At 36.1% G+C, this 20,675-nt stretch overlaps 1 protein-coding gene across 7 annotated transcripts in view; it reads right to left on the bottom strand.

Moving 5' to 3' along the window:
- The window catches only part of LOC105222005 (ATP-binding cassette sub-family C member 4), a 63,720-nt gene that overhangs the window by 20,663 nt on the left and 22,382 nt on the right, over positions 1 to 20,675 (bottom strand). For 3 of the 7 annotated variants that reach the window (XM_049448978.1, XM_049448976.1, XM_049448977.1), the window contains exons 2-13: positions 17,677 to 17,894; positions 15,747 to 15,878; positions 15,436 to 15,632; positions 12,365 to 12,621; positions 9,781 to 10,632; positions 9,435 to 9,712; positions 7,451 to 8,216; positions 7,020 to 7,374; positions 6,719 to 6,949; positions 6,054 to 6,586; positions 5,827 to 5,987; positions 4,771 to 5,751 (exon numbers count right to left, since the gene is read on the bottom strand). The exons of 1 other annotated variant lie outside the window; for it this stretch is intronic. In XM_049448978.1, the coding sequence (XP_049304935.1) occupies positions 5,487 to 5,751; positions 5,827 to 5,987; positions 6,054 to 6,586; positions 6,719 to 6,949; positions 7,020 to 7,374; positions 7,451 to 8,216; positions 9,435 to 9,712; positions 9,781 to 10,632; positions 12,365 to 12,621; positions 15,436 to 15,632; positions 15,747 to 15,878; positions 17,677 to 17,861 (4,212 nt within the window). In that variant the 5' untranslated portion in view covers positions 17,862 to 17,894 and the 3' untranslated portion in view covers positions 4,771 to 5,486. Of the gene's footprint in view, positions 1 to 4,770; positions 5,752 to 5,826; positions 5,988 to 6,053; positions 6,587 to 6,718; positions 6,950 to 7,019; positions 7,375 to 7,450; positions 8,217 to 9,434; positions 9,713 to 9,780; positions 10,633 to 12,364; positions 12,622 to 15,435; positions 15,633 to 15,746; positions 15,879 to 17,676; positions 17,895 to 20,675 lie in introns of those variants that run through there. 3 more of the 7 variants (XR_007421786.1, XM_049448979.1, XM_049448980.1) reach the window with 3 other exon arrangements.

The following is a 20,675-nucleotide window of genomic DNA, read 5'->3' as shown; positions in this document are numbered from 1 at the left end:
CAGTCAATTATGGAAGAGGTCAAAGCAAATGCGACATATTATCGTCCGTCTCACATATAACACCGTCTCACAAAGCGCGAGTGAACCAAGACTGGCTGAAAAACAACGTTCCGAACTTCATTACGACCACACAATGGCTCTCGAATTCACCAGATGCGAATCCAATGGATTATTCTCTCCAGGCCATTTTGGAGAGCAAGGTCCGAACTAAAAAATACACCAATCTCGAGATGCTGAAGAAAGCCATTGTCCGTGAGTGGGCCAAAATACCGGTAAGTCACATTCGGGCAGCTTGCGATTCGTTTTTGACCGTCTCAAGGCCATAGTTAAGGCAAAAGGTGGTCATAACGAGCAAAAGTGAATTGGTCCTGAATTTATGATTATTTTCACACATTTTATACTTTAAAATAAATAGAAATAATTTTCCAAATCGAATTTATGGCTTTTTTAATTGGTTATACTTCGAGTGCCGTGCCCTGTAATGGCTCTTTTTAACAATTTTCCATTTACCGTCTCGTGCCGGTAATTATCGCAAACAAGTGAACTTAATAAAACGATAAATATTGACTTAAAAAATATATTTCTTTAAATTATTTTTTAAATTTTTAAAACTATGCTATTTATGATTTAAAATAAGGTTTTGCATTTCTTAATATTTTTTTATTTATTTTAATTATTTATACAATTTTTAAAAACTATACATTTTTTGAATAAAAAAGTATTTTATTTTGTGATATATTTATTCAAATTTTGAAAATTATACACTTTTGAATAAAAAAAGTATGGTTTCTATTTTATGACAAATTAAAAATATATATATTTCTTATAATTATTTATTTCATTTTTTAAAACTATATGTTTTTCGAATAAAAAACAAATTCTGTTTAGTGATAATTTTAAAAATATATATTTCATTTAATTACTTATTTAAATTACTAAATTAATAAATTGTTTGAATGCCTAAATTTAATTTCATTTTGAGAGTAAAAAAATTTTAATTTTATATTCAAATTATATATAATAATTTACTTTTAATTATTTTTTCTCTTATAATTTATAATAAAGGAATAAAATCGAATTTTTAAATAAAAAAAATTGAAAAAAAATTTGAAAAAAATATTTAAAAAGTGTCGTCTGTTGTAAAAATTAAAAAAAATATCAATACAAACAATAAATATTTAAGAATTATAATAAAAAAAAAACAAAAAAAAACATATTTACTGCAAATATTTATAAGAAAAAGTTTAATGAAGTAAACAGTTTTAGCTAAGTTATTATGCTTTTATTCTTTTAAAATTAATTCAAATATAAAGTATGCATTTTTAACTAAATGATTATGTTTTTTATTCTTTTAGTGCGCGTGCCCATCTAGTAAATAAACATATTTTAGAATTTTTCTTTAACAAAAATTATCGTTAAATAATACAAAATACAAAATAAATTTTTTATTGAAAAAATGTATTTGGAAATGTTTAAAATTGTAAAAAATTTAATTCAATTACCTATAAAAATATGTATTTTTACCTTTTTAGGGCACTAGAACACCACAACATATATTTTAAATATACAATATTTTAGAATTTTTTTATATTTAAATTCATATTTTATAAACTTAACGTATATATGTATATGTATGTATGTACCTTCGACAATTTAATATCCATAAATAAGTTGTTCGCAATTCTTTAAAGAATTTCTTATATTTTTTGACACCATCAAAGAATACAACCTATTTATGGGACAAAATTGTATCCAATAAATATTTGGCTAGAAATGTTTCTAATATCAGTTCAGTACAATAATCTTAAAAAATATATGCTAATTATTTTTACACTTTAGTTCAATATTTTAAAATTATACGTATTAAAAAGAAAAGTAATTGTATTAATGGTGTTTTGAAACGCATAAAAATATATTTTTATATATGTGCATATATTGCACGAAATACATATATGTATATACACATCGTCACTTAAAATGCAAAACAACGTAGCATTAAAAATATAGTCATATTACATATATGTAGCATTAAATTCTTCCGCTGTCAGATATAACCAATATATAACCATTTTATAACCAAAAATCAAATTCTGTTTCAAAGTGAGTGGTTTCTACAAGTATTATATCGTTTTTCCTTCGCCTGCCAACTTATGAAAAGTGATGTTAAGTTTTTTTGCATTTTTGGTGACGATATATGTACATACGTTTTTATTTATCATTTTGTAGTTATTTTGTTGTAAATTAAAACCCTAACCGATAATGTAGTTACACATTTTTTGATTTTGTGTTTGCACTTTTTTTGCAGTATTTACAACAAAATAATACAAATTAATTCAATATTAATAACTTTAACTCTTCAAATATATTTAAAAATATTTATTTATTTTTTAAATTTAAGCACTTGTTTAAAATTTAAATTAAGAAAAATCATCGTCTTCATAAGTATAGTATCTGTATATTAAAGTTTTTTTTTTTAAGTATAAGGCATCACTTTATATATAAAAAAATTAAGTAAATTCAATTAGTTCACATTTCAGTATTATAGAAAAAATCTAGCACGCTGTAACTACATAAATATATTGTAAATTTGTTTGCGTTGTAAATGATTGAGAAGTTCACTTTGCTATGTCACCGTGTAGTGAAATGCGCCAGGTGGGCGGCTAGGCGGAGCAAATTGCATATATGTACATATATTATGAATAAATTTACTTTTGAGGTATAAGCCGTTATATTTTTTATATAATTTTTAGTAAAGTGCAACAAAAGTAGTAAATACAAGACATAATATTTCAAACTATGTTTTGCTCATACTGGCCGGCTGTCACGACATATGTATATGTATAACATCTATAAACCCAAAATATACTTAACACGTTCGCGGACGTGAATGCTATAGCATTCATTTTCATACTGATGCAAAATTACGTGAATGCTATAGCATTCAAACTTTAAAGCCAATTTTTATTCATTTAATTTTATACAATCTTAAGTTTTTGTAATTAATACACATTTCAAAATAATGACCAATTGATTCAGTAGATACTTTCATATTATTTTATCTTTTCTCAATGTATTTACAAATTCATTCACGTCATTCTGGTTTGAAAAATATTATCTATATCGTCGTGGATGCTATAGCATTCATTGTATATAACGGTTAAAATACGATGTTCTGACTGCTCTTATAATATATGTCTAATTAGATTTCGGATATTACAACTACATAGTTTCAAAAATAATTGCCTGTATATTTTTGCAGCTCCCTAAAATTTTTTGCGTCCGCGAACGTGTTAAATAAAAAAAAATGTTGTTGCCATTATTGTTACGTACAAAAAATAAAAAAATAAATTTTGTAAGTGATCGGGTTATAAAAATGGGTTTGTTCGCTTGCAAAAGTACGGCTATTTTGGTAAATTTATAAAAAAAAAAGATATTTAGTTCGTGTTTTACAATAAAAGTTTTTATTTGTAGAAATGTAATTATTTATATTTAATAAATTTGGCAAGTGAGTTTTTTTTTAATTTAACTTGTTCAGCGATTGAAAAAAAAATTAATTTCAAAAAATTAGAAAAAAATTTAATTAAAAAAGATGTTTAATTAAAAAAAAATTAAATTGATATTAAAAAATTCTATGAATCCTAAAACTTAATATAGAAAAATTAAATAATATAGAAAATTACAAAAATATTTTAAAAAATTTAAATCGATATCAAAAAATTAAATATAGAATAATTAAATAATGTAGAAAATTACAAAAATAAATTTCAAAAATTTAAATCGATTTAAAAAATTGTATGAATTCTAAAATTAAATATAGAAATTAACTAAATTTAAAAAAATTAAAAATTTTTATCGATATTAAAAACTTCTATGAATTCGAAAATTAAATATATAGTACAAGTATGTAAAAATTACTACAATAATTTTAATTGCAATAAAAAGTAGTTTTTCATAGAAATAAGTATTTTCAGTTTTTGATTAAAAGGTTTAAACAAAAATTTATAAAATAATAATATTGATTATTTGTTTTAACAAAAAAGAATTGAAAATTGGTTAAAAAAATAAAAAATCATTTGATTTTTTTTATAAAAGAACATATTTCTTTTACATAGTTTGTAATTAAAATTATTTTAGCTTAAACAGTAAAATAGAAATTATTAAAATAAAAAATAGAAACTTTATTTCAGTTCAATTTCCATTTTTTGTTTAATTTTAATTTCAAAAGAAAAATGAAAATATTATAAAATTTATAAAACAATATTTAAACGAAAAATGCAAAAAAACTTAACATTTTGATCATTTTAATTTGCCTTTTTATTTCAGTTAAATTTTCATTTCTTTCAATTTTAATTTCAAAAAAATATGAAAATAAATTTAGAAATTAAATATTTCAACAAAAAACACATGAAAATATTTATATTTTTATAATTTTTAAATTTTCTTTCATTTGCCTCTTTATTTCAAATAATTTTCCAGTTTCTTAAATTTTAAAATCTCAAAAAAAAAATAAGAAAAATTAAAATATAACAAAAGAAAATACATAAAAAATTACAAAAAAATATACGATGGAAGAAAAAATAAATACATACAAACGTGGGTGTATATAAAAAATTATTTAGAAAAATACCGAAAAAAATATTAAGAAAAAAACTTTTAAAAATAAAATTACTTTAAAAATTAACAGGAAACCCAATAAAAAATACAAAATAAAATTAGCTTCAAACGAAAAAAAAAATTATATTACATATAAAAATTATTACGTAAAAAAAAACAAGAAAAATTATAATTTTTTAACAAAATAATGCAACATAAAGTATAAAGTACAAATTCAGAATCGAAATATATGAGAAACGCTTCTTTTAGTTCGCGTTTGAGAGCTAACTGTATAAGTTCCGCCTTAAGTAGAGAATCTGTACGATAAAAAACAAGTAAGTCAGTTTACAACAACTACATATATGCGATTTTTAACTCCTTTCGAAATTGACTTTTGCACAGATTTCAGAGCCAGCCTGACAAACTAGAACTGCTTCAAATTTTTTATACAAAAGAATTTGTACATAAAATAAATTTTTTTAAATATAATTTATAATAAAAAGTATTCAATATCGCATTGCTTTTGGAACTTGTATGTATGCATTTTTCGAAAACAGACACACAAAAGGAGGCTGAGACTAACAAACAAAATCTCTAAAAAAGACTAATTACTCTTAAGCACATATATATGTTTGTACATGTGTACATATATTTTTTATTTTATATTGAAGTGTTCCCCCAAATAATAAGCTAACATTAGTTAAAAAATTCCCTAAAAACTATACTATTCTTATATAAAGGCAGTTAGTTTCACTTATATTGTACATTCGCATTAACTACGCATGCGCAAAATCAATTTTTGAGCACGTCGCTATTTAAAAAATGCCACTTTTAAGCACCGTTAAGGTTTCGTGTTTTCAATTAGAACTATTACAAAACAGCAGCAGGCACATTTAAGCCCGTTGCTTCATATTGTATGACTCGCTGGCGATTTTCTTAAGTGATTCTGCCTCGGCGCCCGTAGCGTCGACCATCTGACGCAAAGCGCCATTTTGCTTCTTCAGCAGCAGGTGTGGTATATCGAATTCGCGTGCGCGACCATCATCCATCACGAGTATGCGATCCGAATCCATAACGGTGTGTAGGCGATGAGCAACAGTTAGCACAGTGCATTGCTTGAATTTGGTGCGAATGGTGGTTTGGATGAGCGCATCGGTTCTGTGTAGAGAAATTAAAAATATTGGCAAATAATTAGAAATTTAATTCGGAAATTTTTATTTTTGCACTACGCACTGTGGATCCACATTGGCGGTGGCCTCATCTAACACGAGCACTTTATTGTTGCGCAAAATGGCGCGCGCTAAGCACAACAGCTGACGTTGACCCACACTGAAGTTGCTGCCACGTTGTGTCACCATATAATCCAAGCCGGGTATGGCGCCCTTGAGCTCAACCTAAAAGCATTAACAAACACATATAACATACAAATATAAATTATAATAGAGATATCAGAAACTCACATCCTCCAGCGCGCGCCACAAATCAGCATCACCATACTTATCGAACGGATCTAAGTTGTAGCGTATGGTGGCGGAGAATAGCACCGGATCTTGTGGTATAATCGAGATTTTCGAACGCAATGCCTCCAGCGAAATACTACCGGTTTCAATGCCATCGACCATGATGTCACCTTCGAGATGCGAGAGACGGAAGAGCGCACCAATAAGCGAACTCTTACCGGCACCAGTGCGTCCAACCACGCCCACCTTCCAACTGGGTTCGATTGTGATATTCAAGTGTTTCAACACGGGCGGATTGTTGGGATCGTAACGTAGTGATAGATCCTTAAATTCAACTTGCCCATGTGTGGGCCAAGTGGGCGGTGGTTGTTTTTTAATTACCGATTCTTGTTCCAGATCAGTATATTCGAGTACGCGCTCCACGCTAGTCATCTGTTGTAGAGATTCGGCTACTTGGCGTACGCCATACTGCACCATGCCGGTGAGTATCATGGCTTGAGAGATGGCCAAACCCACGTTGCCGCTGAAGGTTTCTGATAAGAAAATAATTTGTTGTGTTTGTGGTTAGAAAACGGTAGATAAATTATGTATTAGGAATACAGTATATTATATATATGTCTATTATATAATAAAAAATATTTGAAAATAGTGTTGGCAACACTTACGAGTTCCCATTAACGAAAAACTAAATGTCACCGAGGCAAGGAAGCAACAGCTGACACAGTCCAACCACAAGCCCAATGCCGTATTTGCAGCCATTGTCAGTTGCCAGACGGCGCTATGCACATCCTGTAGACTGTCAAACTCCTTTATGACAATATCTTGTAATTCACGTGCGCGTATAGTCGCAATGCCAGACAGTGAGGCGGAGAGATGAGAGAAGACTGGACTACGACCTGTGATGTGAGGTTCAAAGTAATAATAATAATTGTGAGAATAATTTTTTAGGCTTATTGGCGAACTTACAAATGCCCTCCAAGCGCTTAAGGTCCTGCGAAGGACGCAAATATAACTGTAAAATCCAGTAATCAACTATGGCTACAATTAAAATGGCCAACAGCAGAATGGGATTGATGACAGAGATCACAATCAATATGCCAAACATAACCAAAGAGATTTGTATGAAGTCCATAATAGATTTGGGTAGATACTCATCAATGGCGCCCATATCCTTGGAGAAACGATTTAGAATGCGACCCGAGGGATTGGTGTCGAAGAAACGCATTGTTGCACGGAGTATGCAGCCAAACATGCGATCGTGCAGCACTTTGGAGGCATGCATACAAACTTTGAAGAAGAGATAGCCACGAAATACGGTCATCTGTGAGAATGCGAAAGATAAAAAAAAAATTCTTTAGTACGAACAAACTTTGGTCTTACATTCTTTGCATACTCACCAACACAACGGCGACGATGAGTGCGCCGTATATATACAAACACTCAAAGGTGGTGAAAGTCGTGGGTTTACTGAGCGAACGCAAGTATTCTTGTTGCGTCCAAATATTTACGAAATAATCAGAACCGCTGCAAACCACTTGTGACAACAACATGACACAGGTCATAAAGACTAGACCGCATACACTGCTGCCAGCGCGGAAATATTCCCACCAAACGCGTCCGGAGACACCGCCTTTCGCCTGGTCCTCCGCCAAACCAGAATCATCGGAGAGATCCTGTTCAGAGCTCAAAGCCAAACTTGCCGATTTTCTCGTTAGCGAACCATCATTATTAGCGCTGGTGCGACTGCTACGACTGGTACGACGCAGCGGTTGATAACCATCACGCACACCATCAATATAAGGAATTTCCTCATCCTCATAGGTGGTTTCATGTGATAAAATCGATTCGTTCTCACTTTCGACGGCTTCATCTTCCTCCTTCATGCGTTCAAGTAATTTGGCAAAATCAAGGTCACTTTTCGACAGCTCCTCGTAGGTGCCTTGCCGTGAGATGCGTCCATTTTCAATGATAACAATCCAATCGGCTTCGGTCAAGAAGTGTACTTGGTGGGTAATCAACACCCGTGTGGCCTTTTCAGTGGCCAAACGACCGCGTGGTCCAAGTACTTCGTCGAAAAGGTGACGACCGACGTGTGCATCGACGGCGCTTAACGGATCATCGAGCAAATAAATGGAAGCCGGTTTGTAAACAGCACGTGCCAAACTAGAAAATTAAAAATAAAGAGTTAAAAAATTGTTTTTTTGAAGGACATTATCATTAAAGTTCGCAATGTTTAGGAAACCTCAAACTCATATGAAAAACTCTACTCTATCACAAAGTTTATAATCGTCGGTAACCTTATGAAATACAAATAGATTTTATTCGTTGAGTTTACAGCAGCGCGCCAGTCGTCTTCCTTTTCGCTGTTTGTCGCCAATAGGAGATTCTAATTCAATTGTAGATTCCAAGTGTAGCCAAGTCCTTCTCCATTTGGCCTTTCCAACGAAGTGGAGGTCTTCCTCTTCCTCTGCTTCCCTCTGCGGATATTGCGTCAAGTACTCAGAGCTGGAGTATTTTCATCCTTTACGACGACATGACCTAGCCAGCGCGGCCGTTGTCTCCTAATTCGCTGGACTATGTCTATGGCATCGTATATCTCGTACAGCTCATCGTTCCATCGAAGGCGGTATTTCTCACCATATGGCAGGACGGGAATGATGGGTGACTTATAGAGTTTGGCCTTTGTTCGTCGAGAGAGGTCTTAACTTCTCAATTGCCTACTCAGTCCGAAGCAGCACCTGTTAGCAAGAGTTATTCTGCGTTGGATTTTGAGGCTGAAAATGTTATTGGTGTTGACGCTGGTTTCAAGAAAGATGAAATTATCTACGACTTCGAAGTTATGACTGACTTGGGAGCCAAGTCGCTAGTGCGACGACTGTTTGTTTGATGACAGGAGATATTTCGTCTTGCCCTCGTTCACTACAGGCCCATTTGCTTCGCTTCCTTATCCAGTCTGGAGAAAGTAGAATTAATTGGCGCGGTTATTGATATCAATATCATCGACCTACGCCAGCAGCTGTACACTCTTATAGAAGATGGTACCTTTTCTATTTATTTCTGCAACCGTAATTATTTTCTCCAATAGTAGGTTGAAGAAGTCGCACGATAGGAGATCGGCTTATCTGAAAGCTCGCTTGGTATATAACGGTTCGGAGAGGTTCTTTCCGGTCCTGATGGAGCTTTTGATATTGCTATCAGTTTACATAGCCGCATCAGCTCTGGGGGAGTTCAGATAAGAATACTGCCATACAGACTAACCGATCAATATCAAGTTCTTACGTGGAACATTTTTTATTTGCGAAGAGTATTACAGATTTGTTGCAACCGAAGTTATTATTTTTTGTTTTGCCGATCATATACCCTTTATATAGCACAACTCACCTTATACGCGCACGTTGACCACCCGACAGTGACGCGCCGCGCTCGCCTACAATTGTCTTATCGCCATTACTAAGCTGCTGGAAATCGGTCGAAAGCGCACAGCACTTCGTTACCTCATTATAACGCTTGCGATCGTAAGGCTCGCCAAAGAGTATATTATTGCGCACAGTGCCGGTGAACAGCCAAGGCTCCTGAGCGGCATACGAGAGTTCTCCTTGTATGACAACTTCGCCATCTGTGATTGGCAGTTCGGCTAACAGTAGCTGTAGCAATGAACTCTGCAAAAAAATTATATTTTTGTAAGTGAAAGTCCCTTTAAAGTGTAAAATAAAAATATAGAATATACCTTGCCCGCACCCACGGGACCAATAACAGCGCACAACTGGCCACGCTTTATTTCCAAATTGATATCCTGTAAGGTATGCTGCGGTTTAGTCAGATCCCAATTCGCATTCACCTGTTTGAGTACAATGGCATTGGCGGCGCTGCTTTCGCTCGTTTTGGATTCTTTTTTATGTGTCAGCCCATGTGCCTTCTCGTCGTGTCCCTCCTGCTGCAGGAAGGTTTCGACACGATTTAGTGAGACTAATGCCTCAGCACCGAAAGACACAGCTAGCGGATACCAAACGGCGGCGACCAATTGCAATATATTATAATAACTGGCCGCAGAGAAAACAATATCGGCTGAAATTTGATTACCCATAAGTACAGCCGCTGCAATGGTTATATAGAGTGTGGAACGTTCCGTAAACACCATCGTACTCAAATAGAAGCCACGTAAATATGATGCATAACGAATTTGCTTGATTTCACGACGGCGCGCCTCGCCGACCACAGCCTGAAAGGGTTTCTCCCATGCATACATTTTGATCACCTGTATACCCTGCACCAATTCGTTCATGATGCCAACACGCGCATCGGTACGTTCGGCGATTTTCATACGCAACTTGGAGGCCAATTTACTGAGACCGGTTTGTACCGGTATGGTTTTAAGTAGTAGACCGACGACGCCCACAACTGCTGCCCAACCAATGCGTAACCAAATGAGATAGCAAATCAGCATGGCATTCAATGGCATTATCCAGATCCAGTGCATATAGATGAAACCGTAGTCAAGACGATTAACATCGTTCGAGAGCAAATTGATTAGATATCCGGCTGGAGTTTGGCCAGCGGAGCGCATTGAGAGACGAAGTGTCTGAAATTAAAGAATGATAACGGAATCATAAAGACGAAGAAAAACATTGGAAATTGAAGAGTTAAAAAAATTGTAGACTTTAGTAACATTTGCACGCGAATCTGTTAAAAGACTAGGGTGAAATAAAGAGAAAATAAAAGTTTGTATAGTTCTCTAAGGCCACAATACTATTTTGACCTTCCTAAGGATTGTCAACTAATCTTCAAGCAATATATTCAGTCCTTAGCTTGTACCCACAAGGTTGGACTAAACAACTGAAGTAATGAAGAAGTATCTAGAGTGCTTGTAAAGAGTTTCCGAGTTTACTGAATGTATTCATTATGTGAAGAAAATAGATTGGATATACCAACGCCGAATTCAAATTTTACTCTGCTATTGATACTGTACTTGACTTATTTTTAGGAAAAAGTAAGTAAAGCTGTTAATAGAAACTTTGAAAAATGTTAAGTGTTTAAGGTTACATGGTCACAGTCTTATGTTAAATCGGTCCCTAATTGGTTCCAACCTTCTTGGTCCTCTTTCTTTGCGAAAATTCGAATACAAAATAGACCTGAATCTCGGCTATAATATCCTCATTTTCGCTCAATCTCTTGAAGTGCTTTTAAAAGTTTGATCTACCTACACCCTCGTAGAAACGAATCCAATCTAGTAGTAGAGTAGAATTCAGTTGGTAATTTCTGCTGATTTCATTTTCTGATCGACATTATTCAATTGTACCATATATGGAAAATAGACAAAGGGACTGTTCCATGCGAGTGAGACAAAGAAGTTCCGGTAGTGTCGAGAATGTTGCTGACGCTAGCTCATCAAATGCGGAAGACCTAAATCAGTTTATCACACGTCGTTCAAGCGTTGGGCAACTCTCTGACGTCGTTGTGACGAATTTTACAAAAAGATCTTGGCCTATATCCTTACAAGATCAAATTGACGCAAGAGCTGAAGCCGCTTGACCATCAGAATCGTCGTCTGTCCGTGAATTGAGCTTTCATCGAAAAATCATCTTCAGCGATGAGGCTCATTTCTGGCTGAATGGCTTCGTCAATAAGCAAAATATGCGTTATTGGTCAGGCAGCAATTCACACGTACTCCATGAGTCACCATTGCATTCCGAAAAAATTACGGTTTGGTGCGGTTTATGGGCCGGCAGCGTCATTGGGCTGTACTTCTTCCGTGATGATCAAGACCGGCTCGTTACTGTGAATGGGAATCACTATCGCTCAATGATAACCAAATATTTTTGGCCCCAATTGGATGATATGGACTTGGACAATATGTCACAGTCGAATTAATGAAAACCAAGTACGTGTACGTGTTATCTCACAAAATGGCCCAGTCCATTTCCTGTGGGGCTAGGTCAAGTCCAAAGTCGATGCTAACAAGCCAGCGACGATTGATGAACTTCGTGCGAACATGAAATTGCAGCAGGACCGGTCGATTTATGCTTGAAAATCGTCGCAAATTGGGTTGAGCTTCGGGACTTCTGCAAGCGTGCCCATGCAAAAGAAATCGAGTTCCATACATAATGGCAGCGAATTTATTTTCCAAGGAATAAAGAATTGCATTGATATCATAAGCCGTTTTTTATTTTTAGCTCTTATTGAAGAACCCGCTGCCATACAAACGAATCGATTAAAACCAATATATTTTATATCCTTTTTTGTTATAATAAACTCATATATTCCGAACCCAGGAGAAACTACCAAGAACGATTATTGCTTAAGTATTCACTAACCTTTCTGTAAATCAGCGAGCAACAAGCGATGCGCATGCGTGCACCCAACAAACGCTGCCTCAAATCCACATGATGTATAAGAAAGCAACCCAGGAGTGTGGATGTTACCAAAATAGTGCTCAAGCAATAAATATCGTTGAATACAAACCATAACGGATCTTCGATATCACTGAATTCAGGTTGCTCAGTTGTATTATCGGCAAACAAAAATTTATCTGTCGCAGATTTTCCGGCGACGTCAAGGATGTTAGATGATGCTGCAAAGAAAACAAATATTTATATATAAGTAGTACATAAGTATGTAAATACTGGCACGTGCATGTAGCAAAGAAGAAAGGAGTAAATCGTAATGAAAGAAATTTATTGAATGATATCAGCAATTGCAGTGTCGTAATCAGTTCGAGCAAGCCAATCAATTGTGCACTCGGCTAATTGTCATACAACTTAATTGACGCAAACGGCTCGCTTTGTCCGCAGATTACTCACGTTCATACGTACATACATACATATACATATATACGTATCAACTATTTCTGTACCCTAGATTTGCCCAGCTCACTACAAAGAACAACAATGATTGCCAATGATGGTATCAATCATCTCTCATAACATAACGGAACTATATTCTATAGTCATACGTATATACAATATTTATCGGCCAGCAATAATATGCCAACTAATCTTAGAAGAAGAAGAATCTTAATGATTGTATTTAGCCTGGCGCCTGCCTGCTCGTTCATAAAATACATATGTCACAAATTTAATGGATTCTTTGAAAACAGCTTCAAGAATTGTGAGCAAAAAATAGTAAGACTTTTAATTTAATTTTTTTTTTCTGGTTGGCATAACTGTCAGTGACATCTGTGCCAAATCTTAGCTAATCATTAGTATACGTATGCCTTTCTAAATTAAATAAAAAGCATTCGGCGAAATTATTCAACAATGAAGTTCTATTAAATTTTGTGTACGGAATCAAATTTCTGGTGCCCAAACGTTCTGAATGTTGGATGTTGGATTGTTGTTTATCGCAATCAACAGTTTTTGATTGGTACAAATTATTCAAAGAGGGTCGAGAATGCGTTGACCACGAACCACGGTCGAAACGGTCATCAACATCACCTCGTCAATAAAATAAAATAAACGAATAAAAGGTGCTTGAAAATCGACGAATAATAGTCAGAGATGTTACTGGCATCGTTGGAATATCGGAAGGATCAGTGAAAACCATTTTGAAAGATCAATTAGGGCTGAAAAAAGTGAAAGCACGATTAGTTCCAAAATCACACAATTTTTTCGAAAAACAGGTTGCGTTAACGTCTGTGAACAATGCTTTCCGATTACCAGGAATGAAACTTATTATTACTCAGACTCAGACTCAGATTCATTCTTGGAAATGTGCTTACTACCCGGAAACAGACGATCAATCGGCCGAATATCGTGGCAAAGACGAGCCTAAACCGAAAAACCACGTCAAAGCACAACACTCGTAATTCGTAAAAAAAGTTCGGAATTATGTGCCAACAACTCTTGGTCAGTTTTCGCCAAATTTTCAACCAATATCGTGCCGCAAACACCGCATTCGCCTGATTTAGCTCCATGTGCCTTCTGGCTATGGCAAAAGACGCCTAAAATGAGTTTGAATGAGCATAAAGGACACGCCTAAATGCTCTCCTCTTTCAATTGCATGCTTGAAAACATGGATCACTACGTCATAGAGGTCACTAATGGCGAATTTTTCTCTGCTTACATACCGAGGAAATGTGATAGAAGGGTAGTTTTGTTTAAGGAGCTCGCCGTCAACCTTAGCTTTAGGCTACTGGTTCAATGTACTGTTTTTCAGGCAGAAGCAGCTGCAGTCAAGGTGGCAGAGGAGGTACTGCTACGACCAAGGGGCTCCACTTTCAGGGAATTAAGCACTCACTAAGCAAAGCAGTAATACTAGCGCTGAGCTCATTAACTTTGCACTCAAAGCTAATTAAGGAGTGTCTGTCTTCGCTAGAAACAGCATCATGACATTCGTTTGTGTGTCTGGTCATACCGGAAGCGCTGGCAATTGCAAAGCCCCATGAGCTAGCCAGAGGGCACATCCTTGTCCTGATCACATCGGAAGGGGATCGAATAGGATTTCCGTTGCCATCTTGCATATTAGCACTGGAATAATGGACTTCGCGTGCTCTAAGCTGGCGCTGTTCGATAACTGAACTAATAGCACTGAGCAAAGTTAATCATGCCGCAATCGCAGGCATTCAATAGGTAAGACTCAAAATTTTGTTGGACGCTAGTTGTGAAAGTTGCATGAAGGGGGATGAGGAGCAAACATTCATGCACTTTCTCTTCCGTCGTCCAGCCCTTGCAAGATTGAGGTGAAACATTTCGGTAGTTTTACCTCCGGCGAACCAGAAGACGTAGCCGAAACTGATATTAGCCGTCTCAACAAATCTGTGATAGGCTCAAAGCGCTTTGTTCATCTGTAAAGGTGTTATGATCCAGTATTTTTTGGAGTTTTATGTACCACAATGGGGACCGGTACTTTAATCCATAAAAAATCATCTAGTCCATAGTCACTGATTGGTCAAATGCTGTTGGCGTTAATATGAAGCAAAGCTGATGGAGAGCAAACCCCAGAAGCAACAAGGGGATATGAACCCAAGTTTCGGTAGTCGAACCTCTCAGCTATTCTTCTTTAAGTTTTGTATTTTCAGAGCGGTTAGTGACAAATTGAAGACCTTGAGGTCGCTGGGTCATCAACATAGCTATATCACCGGAACTATTGGTTAGATAGGGCTTTCCTTCTCGATGAAGGCTTGCATCTTGCTGTTGTTGTTGGCAGAAACGTTTCTGAAAAATTTAACAGAGTCGAAAGTTCTCTTCTTTTGTCCCAATGAATGGACAGTCAAATAAACTTCAGTACAAATATTACATTTTGTCGGTAAGGGTGTGGCTTTGATTACGAAAATCAAAAAGCGAAGTGGTCTTTTTATTCGTGATCTTCCGCAGTTTATTTCACTACAATCTTTATGATCTAATAATTTAATGCATACTAACCGAAGTCCATTCATGAATACACCTACCTCTTTCAGCATTTCCAACATCAGCCGACAACAAAGACATGTTTTTCACGGCTGCATCAATGGAACGTATTGCTCGGCTTGTCGCATTCACTATATCAGTGGCTGTTGTTGTTGTATTCGCTGAGCGATTTGAAGAGAGTGACACTTGCTTTTGAAATTGCATCAATAATTGCGCCAACACAGCGGGTATGAGTGATCTGTTAACGCAAACAAAGGATGTACATATAAATAGGGGCGCTGGTATGTATGTATTTATGTTTGTATAAAAGTAGAATTCAGAAGGTTCTTTGATTATTTCATCTTTTACTTACTTAATGACCATATAAATTAATGATATTATGCCATCCACAACTGCGGACACCCAAAATGTGCGCAGAATGGCATTGCGAAGCAGCGGTTTACGTCCCTTGCGACGTGCCCGCTCCACTTCAGCGTACCATTTTCTGAAAGCAAAGAGACAAAGTTAGGAGAATATGCATTTTAACTAATTTTATTCATAGTTTCAAAGGAAGCTAAGTTAAAAAACTTAAGATAATTGCCGTTGAGCGCTGCCTGCACGTTTTTGCCTTTGGTTTTTTTATATTTTATTCACTTTATACATACTTTGAGGATAAGGACGCTTTTTTCTTATTATCAAATATTTTACTTCTTCTTTATTAACTTAGACACCGCTTACGAGGTTATAGCCGACTTCACAACAGCGCGCCAGTCGTTCTTCCTTTTTGTTGCTTGGCGCCAATTGGAGATTCCAAGCGAAGCAGGTCCTTTTTCACCTGATCTCTCCAACGGAGTGGAAGTCTTCCTCTGCTTCCACCGGCGGGTACTGCGTCGAACACTTTCAGAGCTGGAATGCTTTCGTCCGTTCGAACGTCTTGACCTAGTCACTGTAGCCGCTGTCTTTTAATTCGCTGCCAATGTCGCTGTATATCTCATACTTCTCATATAGCAGGACGGCAATAATGAGTGACTTGTAGAGTTTGGTCTTAGTTCGTCGAAAGACGATTTTATTTCTCAATTGCCTCTTCAGTCCGAGGTAGCACCTGTTGGCAAGAGTTATTCTGCGTTAGATTGCGAGGCTGACTGTTGTTGCTGTTAATACTGATTCCGAATTAGATGAAATTATCTATGACTTCGAAGTTATGACTGTCAACAGTGACGTGGCATCCAAGTCGCGAGTGCTACGACTATTTGTTTGATGACAGCGGATACTTTAGATTACCCTTGTTGGCTACCAGAGCCATTTGCTTCGCTTCCTTATCCATTCTGGAGAAAGCAGAACTAATGGCGCGGTTATTGAGGCCAATGGTATCAACTTCATCGGCGTACGCTAGGAGATAAACACTCTTAGAGAAGATTGTACCTTCTCTAATTAGTTCTGCAGCAGGAATTATTTTCTCCGGCAGTAAATTGAAAAAGTGGCACAAAAGGGAGTCGCTCGGAGAGGTCCTTCCCGACCCTGACGGAGTTTTTGGAATTGCGTCAACGTCAACGTAAGTTTACATAGTCGTATTAATTTTGCGGGGAAACCAAATCCAGAAACAGTAGTTGGCAACAAAGAGGCAGCTCCTTTTCGTGCTGTCAAAAGCAGCTTTAATCTCGACGAAGAAGTGTTGTGGTCAATCCGCTTTTCACGGCTCTTTTCCTAGATTTGGTTTCCTGTTGAAATCTCAGGCCTGAAGCCACACTGATAAGATCCAATCAGTTTGTTGACGGTGGGCTTTTATCTTTTACACAAGAAGTCTTCGAAAACTCGCCTCAGATGAGTCGTCTCCCCACCACTATTAGTGACGATGGCATCGAAAATATAAAAGAAATTGTACTTGGAAATGGTTATTTTGGCATCAGAGAAAAGCAGATGCTCTCAACATCTCTTATGGATCGACTCAGCACACTTTGGTTAATGTTTTGGATATGAAGCGTGTCAATGCTAGACTTTTATCAAAATAATTTAATCTTTGCAAAAATTACTTCGAGTAGAAGTCGCAAAAAACGTGATTGGCAACGTAGATAAGAGCTGTAAATTTATCAAACGCGTAATTACTGATAACAAGACGTTTATGAATATGGGTTTATGAACCATATGGCGGTGTCTACGCCAATAAAGAAGGTATACAAAATATAAAATGTCTACCACATTTTTAAAAGCTTGAAATTATTTCAAACTTTTGTGAGAGTACAAATTGCCCGGCTGCATGTGAGCTTGGCGCATCTTTAATTGTTTATTAAATATTTGTTACTCACTCTTCCAAGCGATCTCCTAAATCCTCTGAGCTATCTTTTGGCATACATTTGGTGAGATCATCTGTGTTCAAGCCATTTTTGGCGCCCTTAAAGAGCAGCGGCATTGCCCAAACGAAAAGTATTTGCGACAGTATGTTCGCATGACGGCGAGGATTGATTCTTTCTGGCTTACGGGAACTATCCATTTTGCTTAGATGTGCTCTATAGCAAAAGTATCACTGTAAAAATAAAATTAAATAATAAAAATTTGCAGCCATAAAAATATTGATATAGAAATCGATATATATGTAGGTTTATAATAAGAGACTATAAATACATATACTAGTGTGATCAAATTGGAAGGTGAATTTTGTAGATTTCATCTCCTTCAAAGTAATCCCCTGCCGTTGCAATACACTTTGCCAATGAATTTTCCAGTCATCATAGCACTTGGAAAAATCCTCTGTCGTGAGGGACATCAGAGCCTTCTTCGGTTCAGCTTTTATATACTCAATTAAGTGAAAACGGTGTCCTTGGAGTGGGCATGTGAAGTTGCTGAATAGCCCGAAGTTACACGAAGGTAAATCAGGCGAATGCGGTGGTTGCGGCACGATATTGGTTAAATATTTGGCAAAAAAAATCACGACGATTCAATTCAGTATGCAACGGTGCATTATTGTGGTGCAAAAATTATGGGTTTTCGTTCTATAATTCCGACCTTTTTTTACGAATGCTTCGAGCAAACGACGCACAACACTCAAATAGTATTCCCTGTTGACAGTTCAAGTGCTTTGACGTGGTTTTTCGGCTTCGGCTCGCCTTTGCCACGATATTCGGTCGATTGCTCGCCTATTTCCGGGTCGTAAGCATAGATCCAGGACTCATCGCCAGTAATAATACGTTTCATGGAATCCTGGTAGTCGGAAAGCATTGTTTCAGCAACGTTAACGTGACGCTGTTTTTCGATAAAAATTAGTAATTTTGGAACCAATCGAGCTTTCTCACTTTCCTTAAACCCAAATTATTTTTCAAAACTTGATTCACTCTTCGCAAAAATCGCAGATTTCCAACCGATTTATATATTATGTAAAAATAATGACGAGTCAAAGTACAGTCTTTAATTGAAATTCTTTCTGTTCACCCATGAAATAATTTTCGAAGTAAACTTACAAGACCTGGACAAAATACTTTAAGATTTAATAAGATTTAAGGAAGCTTTTGCTTCTACTACTGGGATGCTTAAAAGGTAGACTCGTCTAAATTGCCGCAATTTCCACATCAAGTTATGGGTACTAGAGAATTGCCAAGAATTTCCCATAAAGGCGTCACGTCCAGATTTAAACTAAAATAATATCATTTGGCAACTCTAATTAAGTTATATACAGTATAAGCGGAAACTGCTCGCAGCTACAACACGCCTATCAAAATTTTTTTTATAGAAATATATGTTTAATATTTGAGCACTTATCAGCAAATAATAACGTAGCAAATACAAATATACATATATGCAATGTGCGTGCTATTTTCATAGACATAATTGAATATAAAGTAAGATAATAAAGGTTTTGTGGAAGTTGCAAAAAATAAAAAAAATAAAATTCTTACATTACTAGTCACGTATTAACAGACATACGGACACGGCTAAATCAACTCAGCTCGTCATGTTCATCATTTACTTTATATGGGCATTTCCTTTTGGGTTTTACATACTTCGAGGCAATATACACTGTTCAGGGTAAAAAAAGACAACGAGGAAGCAGTAATTGAGGTGTTTTCAACTTTGAGTTTAACTTCGGACTTTAGCTTTACATAAGTTATAAAGCTCGGAGCTGATAAAAACAGTTGACGCATGTTTTTCACTGATTGAAACTGAAATGCTCCTCAAACTTTTCGTATACATATTTAGGGTTTGTCCGGAAAGTGTAATAATAGGACTGATTTTCTTCCGCCGCGACTGTACTACGGTGCGTCCGCGTACCGACTGGATTCGGTAGAGGGCGTTTCTAGCTAACGAAAGAACGAGGTCAGTTGTCGCCGAGCATCTGGGGAGTCAGGATAAACATTTTCGGGCGACGCGTTTCTGTGAGTGATGCAAGCCGACAACGGAGCGTTCGTTACAGCACTGGTACGCGATTGAATTCCTTTTTGGAGGGCCGGGAAGTGGTCGCCGATGAATGAGCAAATCTAAAGTGAAAACTATTGCTCATTGTTTTTTTTTTGACACCAAAGGCATCGTCCTTCATGAATTCGTTTCTCCTAGACAAACCGTCAAACGAAGAATCAATTGGATCCAACAAGACATCGCAACTAATTGGAAGTAGCACCACGACAACGCCCCGGCTCACACCGCATTTCTTGTGAACAGATACCGAACCAAGGCCGGCAATTCAACGCATCCGCAGCCGCTCTACAGTCCAGATATGGCTCCCCGGAATTAATTCGCTAAAATTGGATTAACTCATCAATTGTACACAGATGAACTTGATTGAATTTTTGACGAAGAAGCTCCATCAAGGACTAGTGTTTATCGATGGTATGATGAATTTAATCGAAGTCGTAGATCACTCCAAGACAAATTTTGGGAAGGTCGTCCTAAAACAGTAAATGCTGAGTGGTATACAACCATTTGTTTGCCAGTTGTCTTTCAAGAAATCAAGAAAACCAACCGACGAGGATGAATTACTCTTCACCACGACAAATCTAGCTCTACACATCGATTGAAACAACTGCATTTTTGAGCACTTAAAAAATGTATTTGTCATTCTCCGTATAGTTGTATTATCCTGACTTGGCACCGAATGGCTTTTTTATTCCCGTTCGTAAAAAATAAAATTATAGGTCAACGTTTTTAAGTACATGAACAGGCCGTTGATGTGTATAGAGCTCATGTTTTGGAGATACTTCATCCAGAGTGGCTAAAGTGCTTCGAAATTGCTTACAAAATTATATTGATCTTAATGAAGAATATTTTAGAAAACAATAAAGCAATTTTCGTTAATTAAAATTTGTTTTGTTTTCGA

The sequence above is a fragment of the Bactrocera dorsalis genome, chromosome 2, assembly GCF_023373825.1.
Source record: "Bactrocera dorsalis isolate Fly_Bdor chromosome 2, ASM2337382v1, whole genome shotgun sequence".
Taxonomy (NCBI): domain Eukaryota; kingdom Metazoa; phylum Arthropoda; class Insecta; order Diptera; family Tephritidae; genus Bactrocera; species Bactrocera dorsalis.
This window is presented reverse-complemented; position numbering and strand designations above follow the sequence as displayed.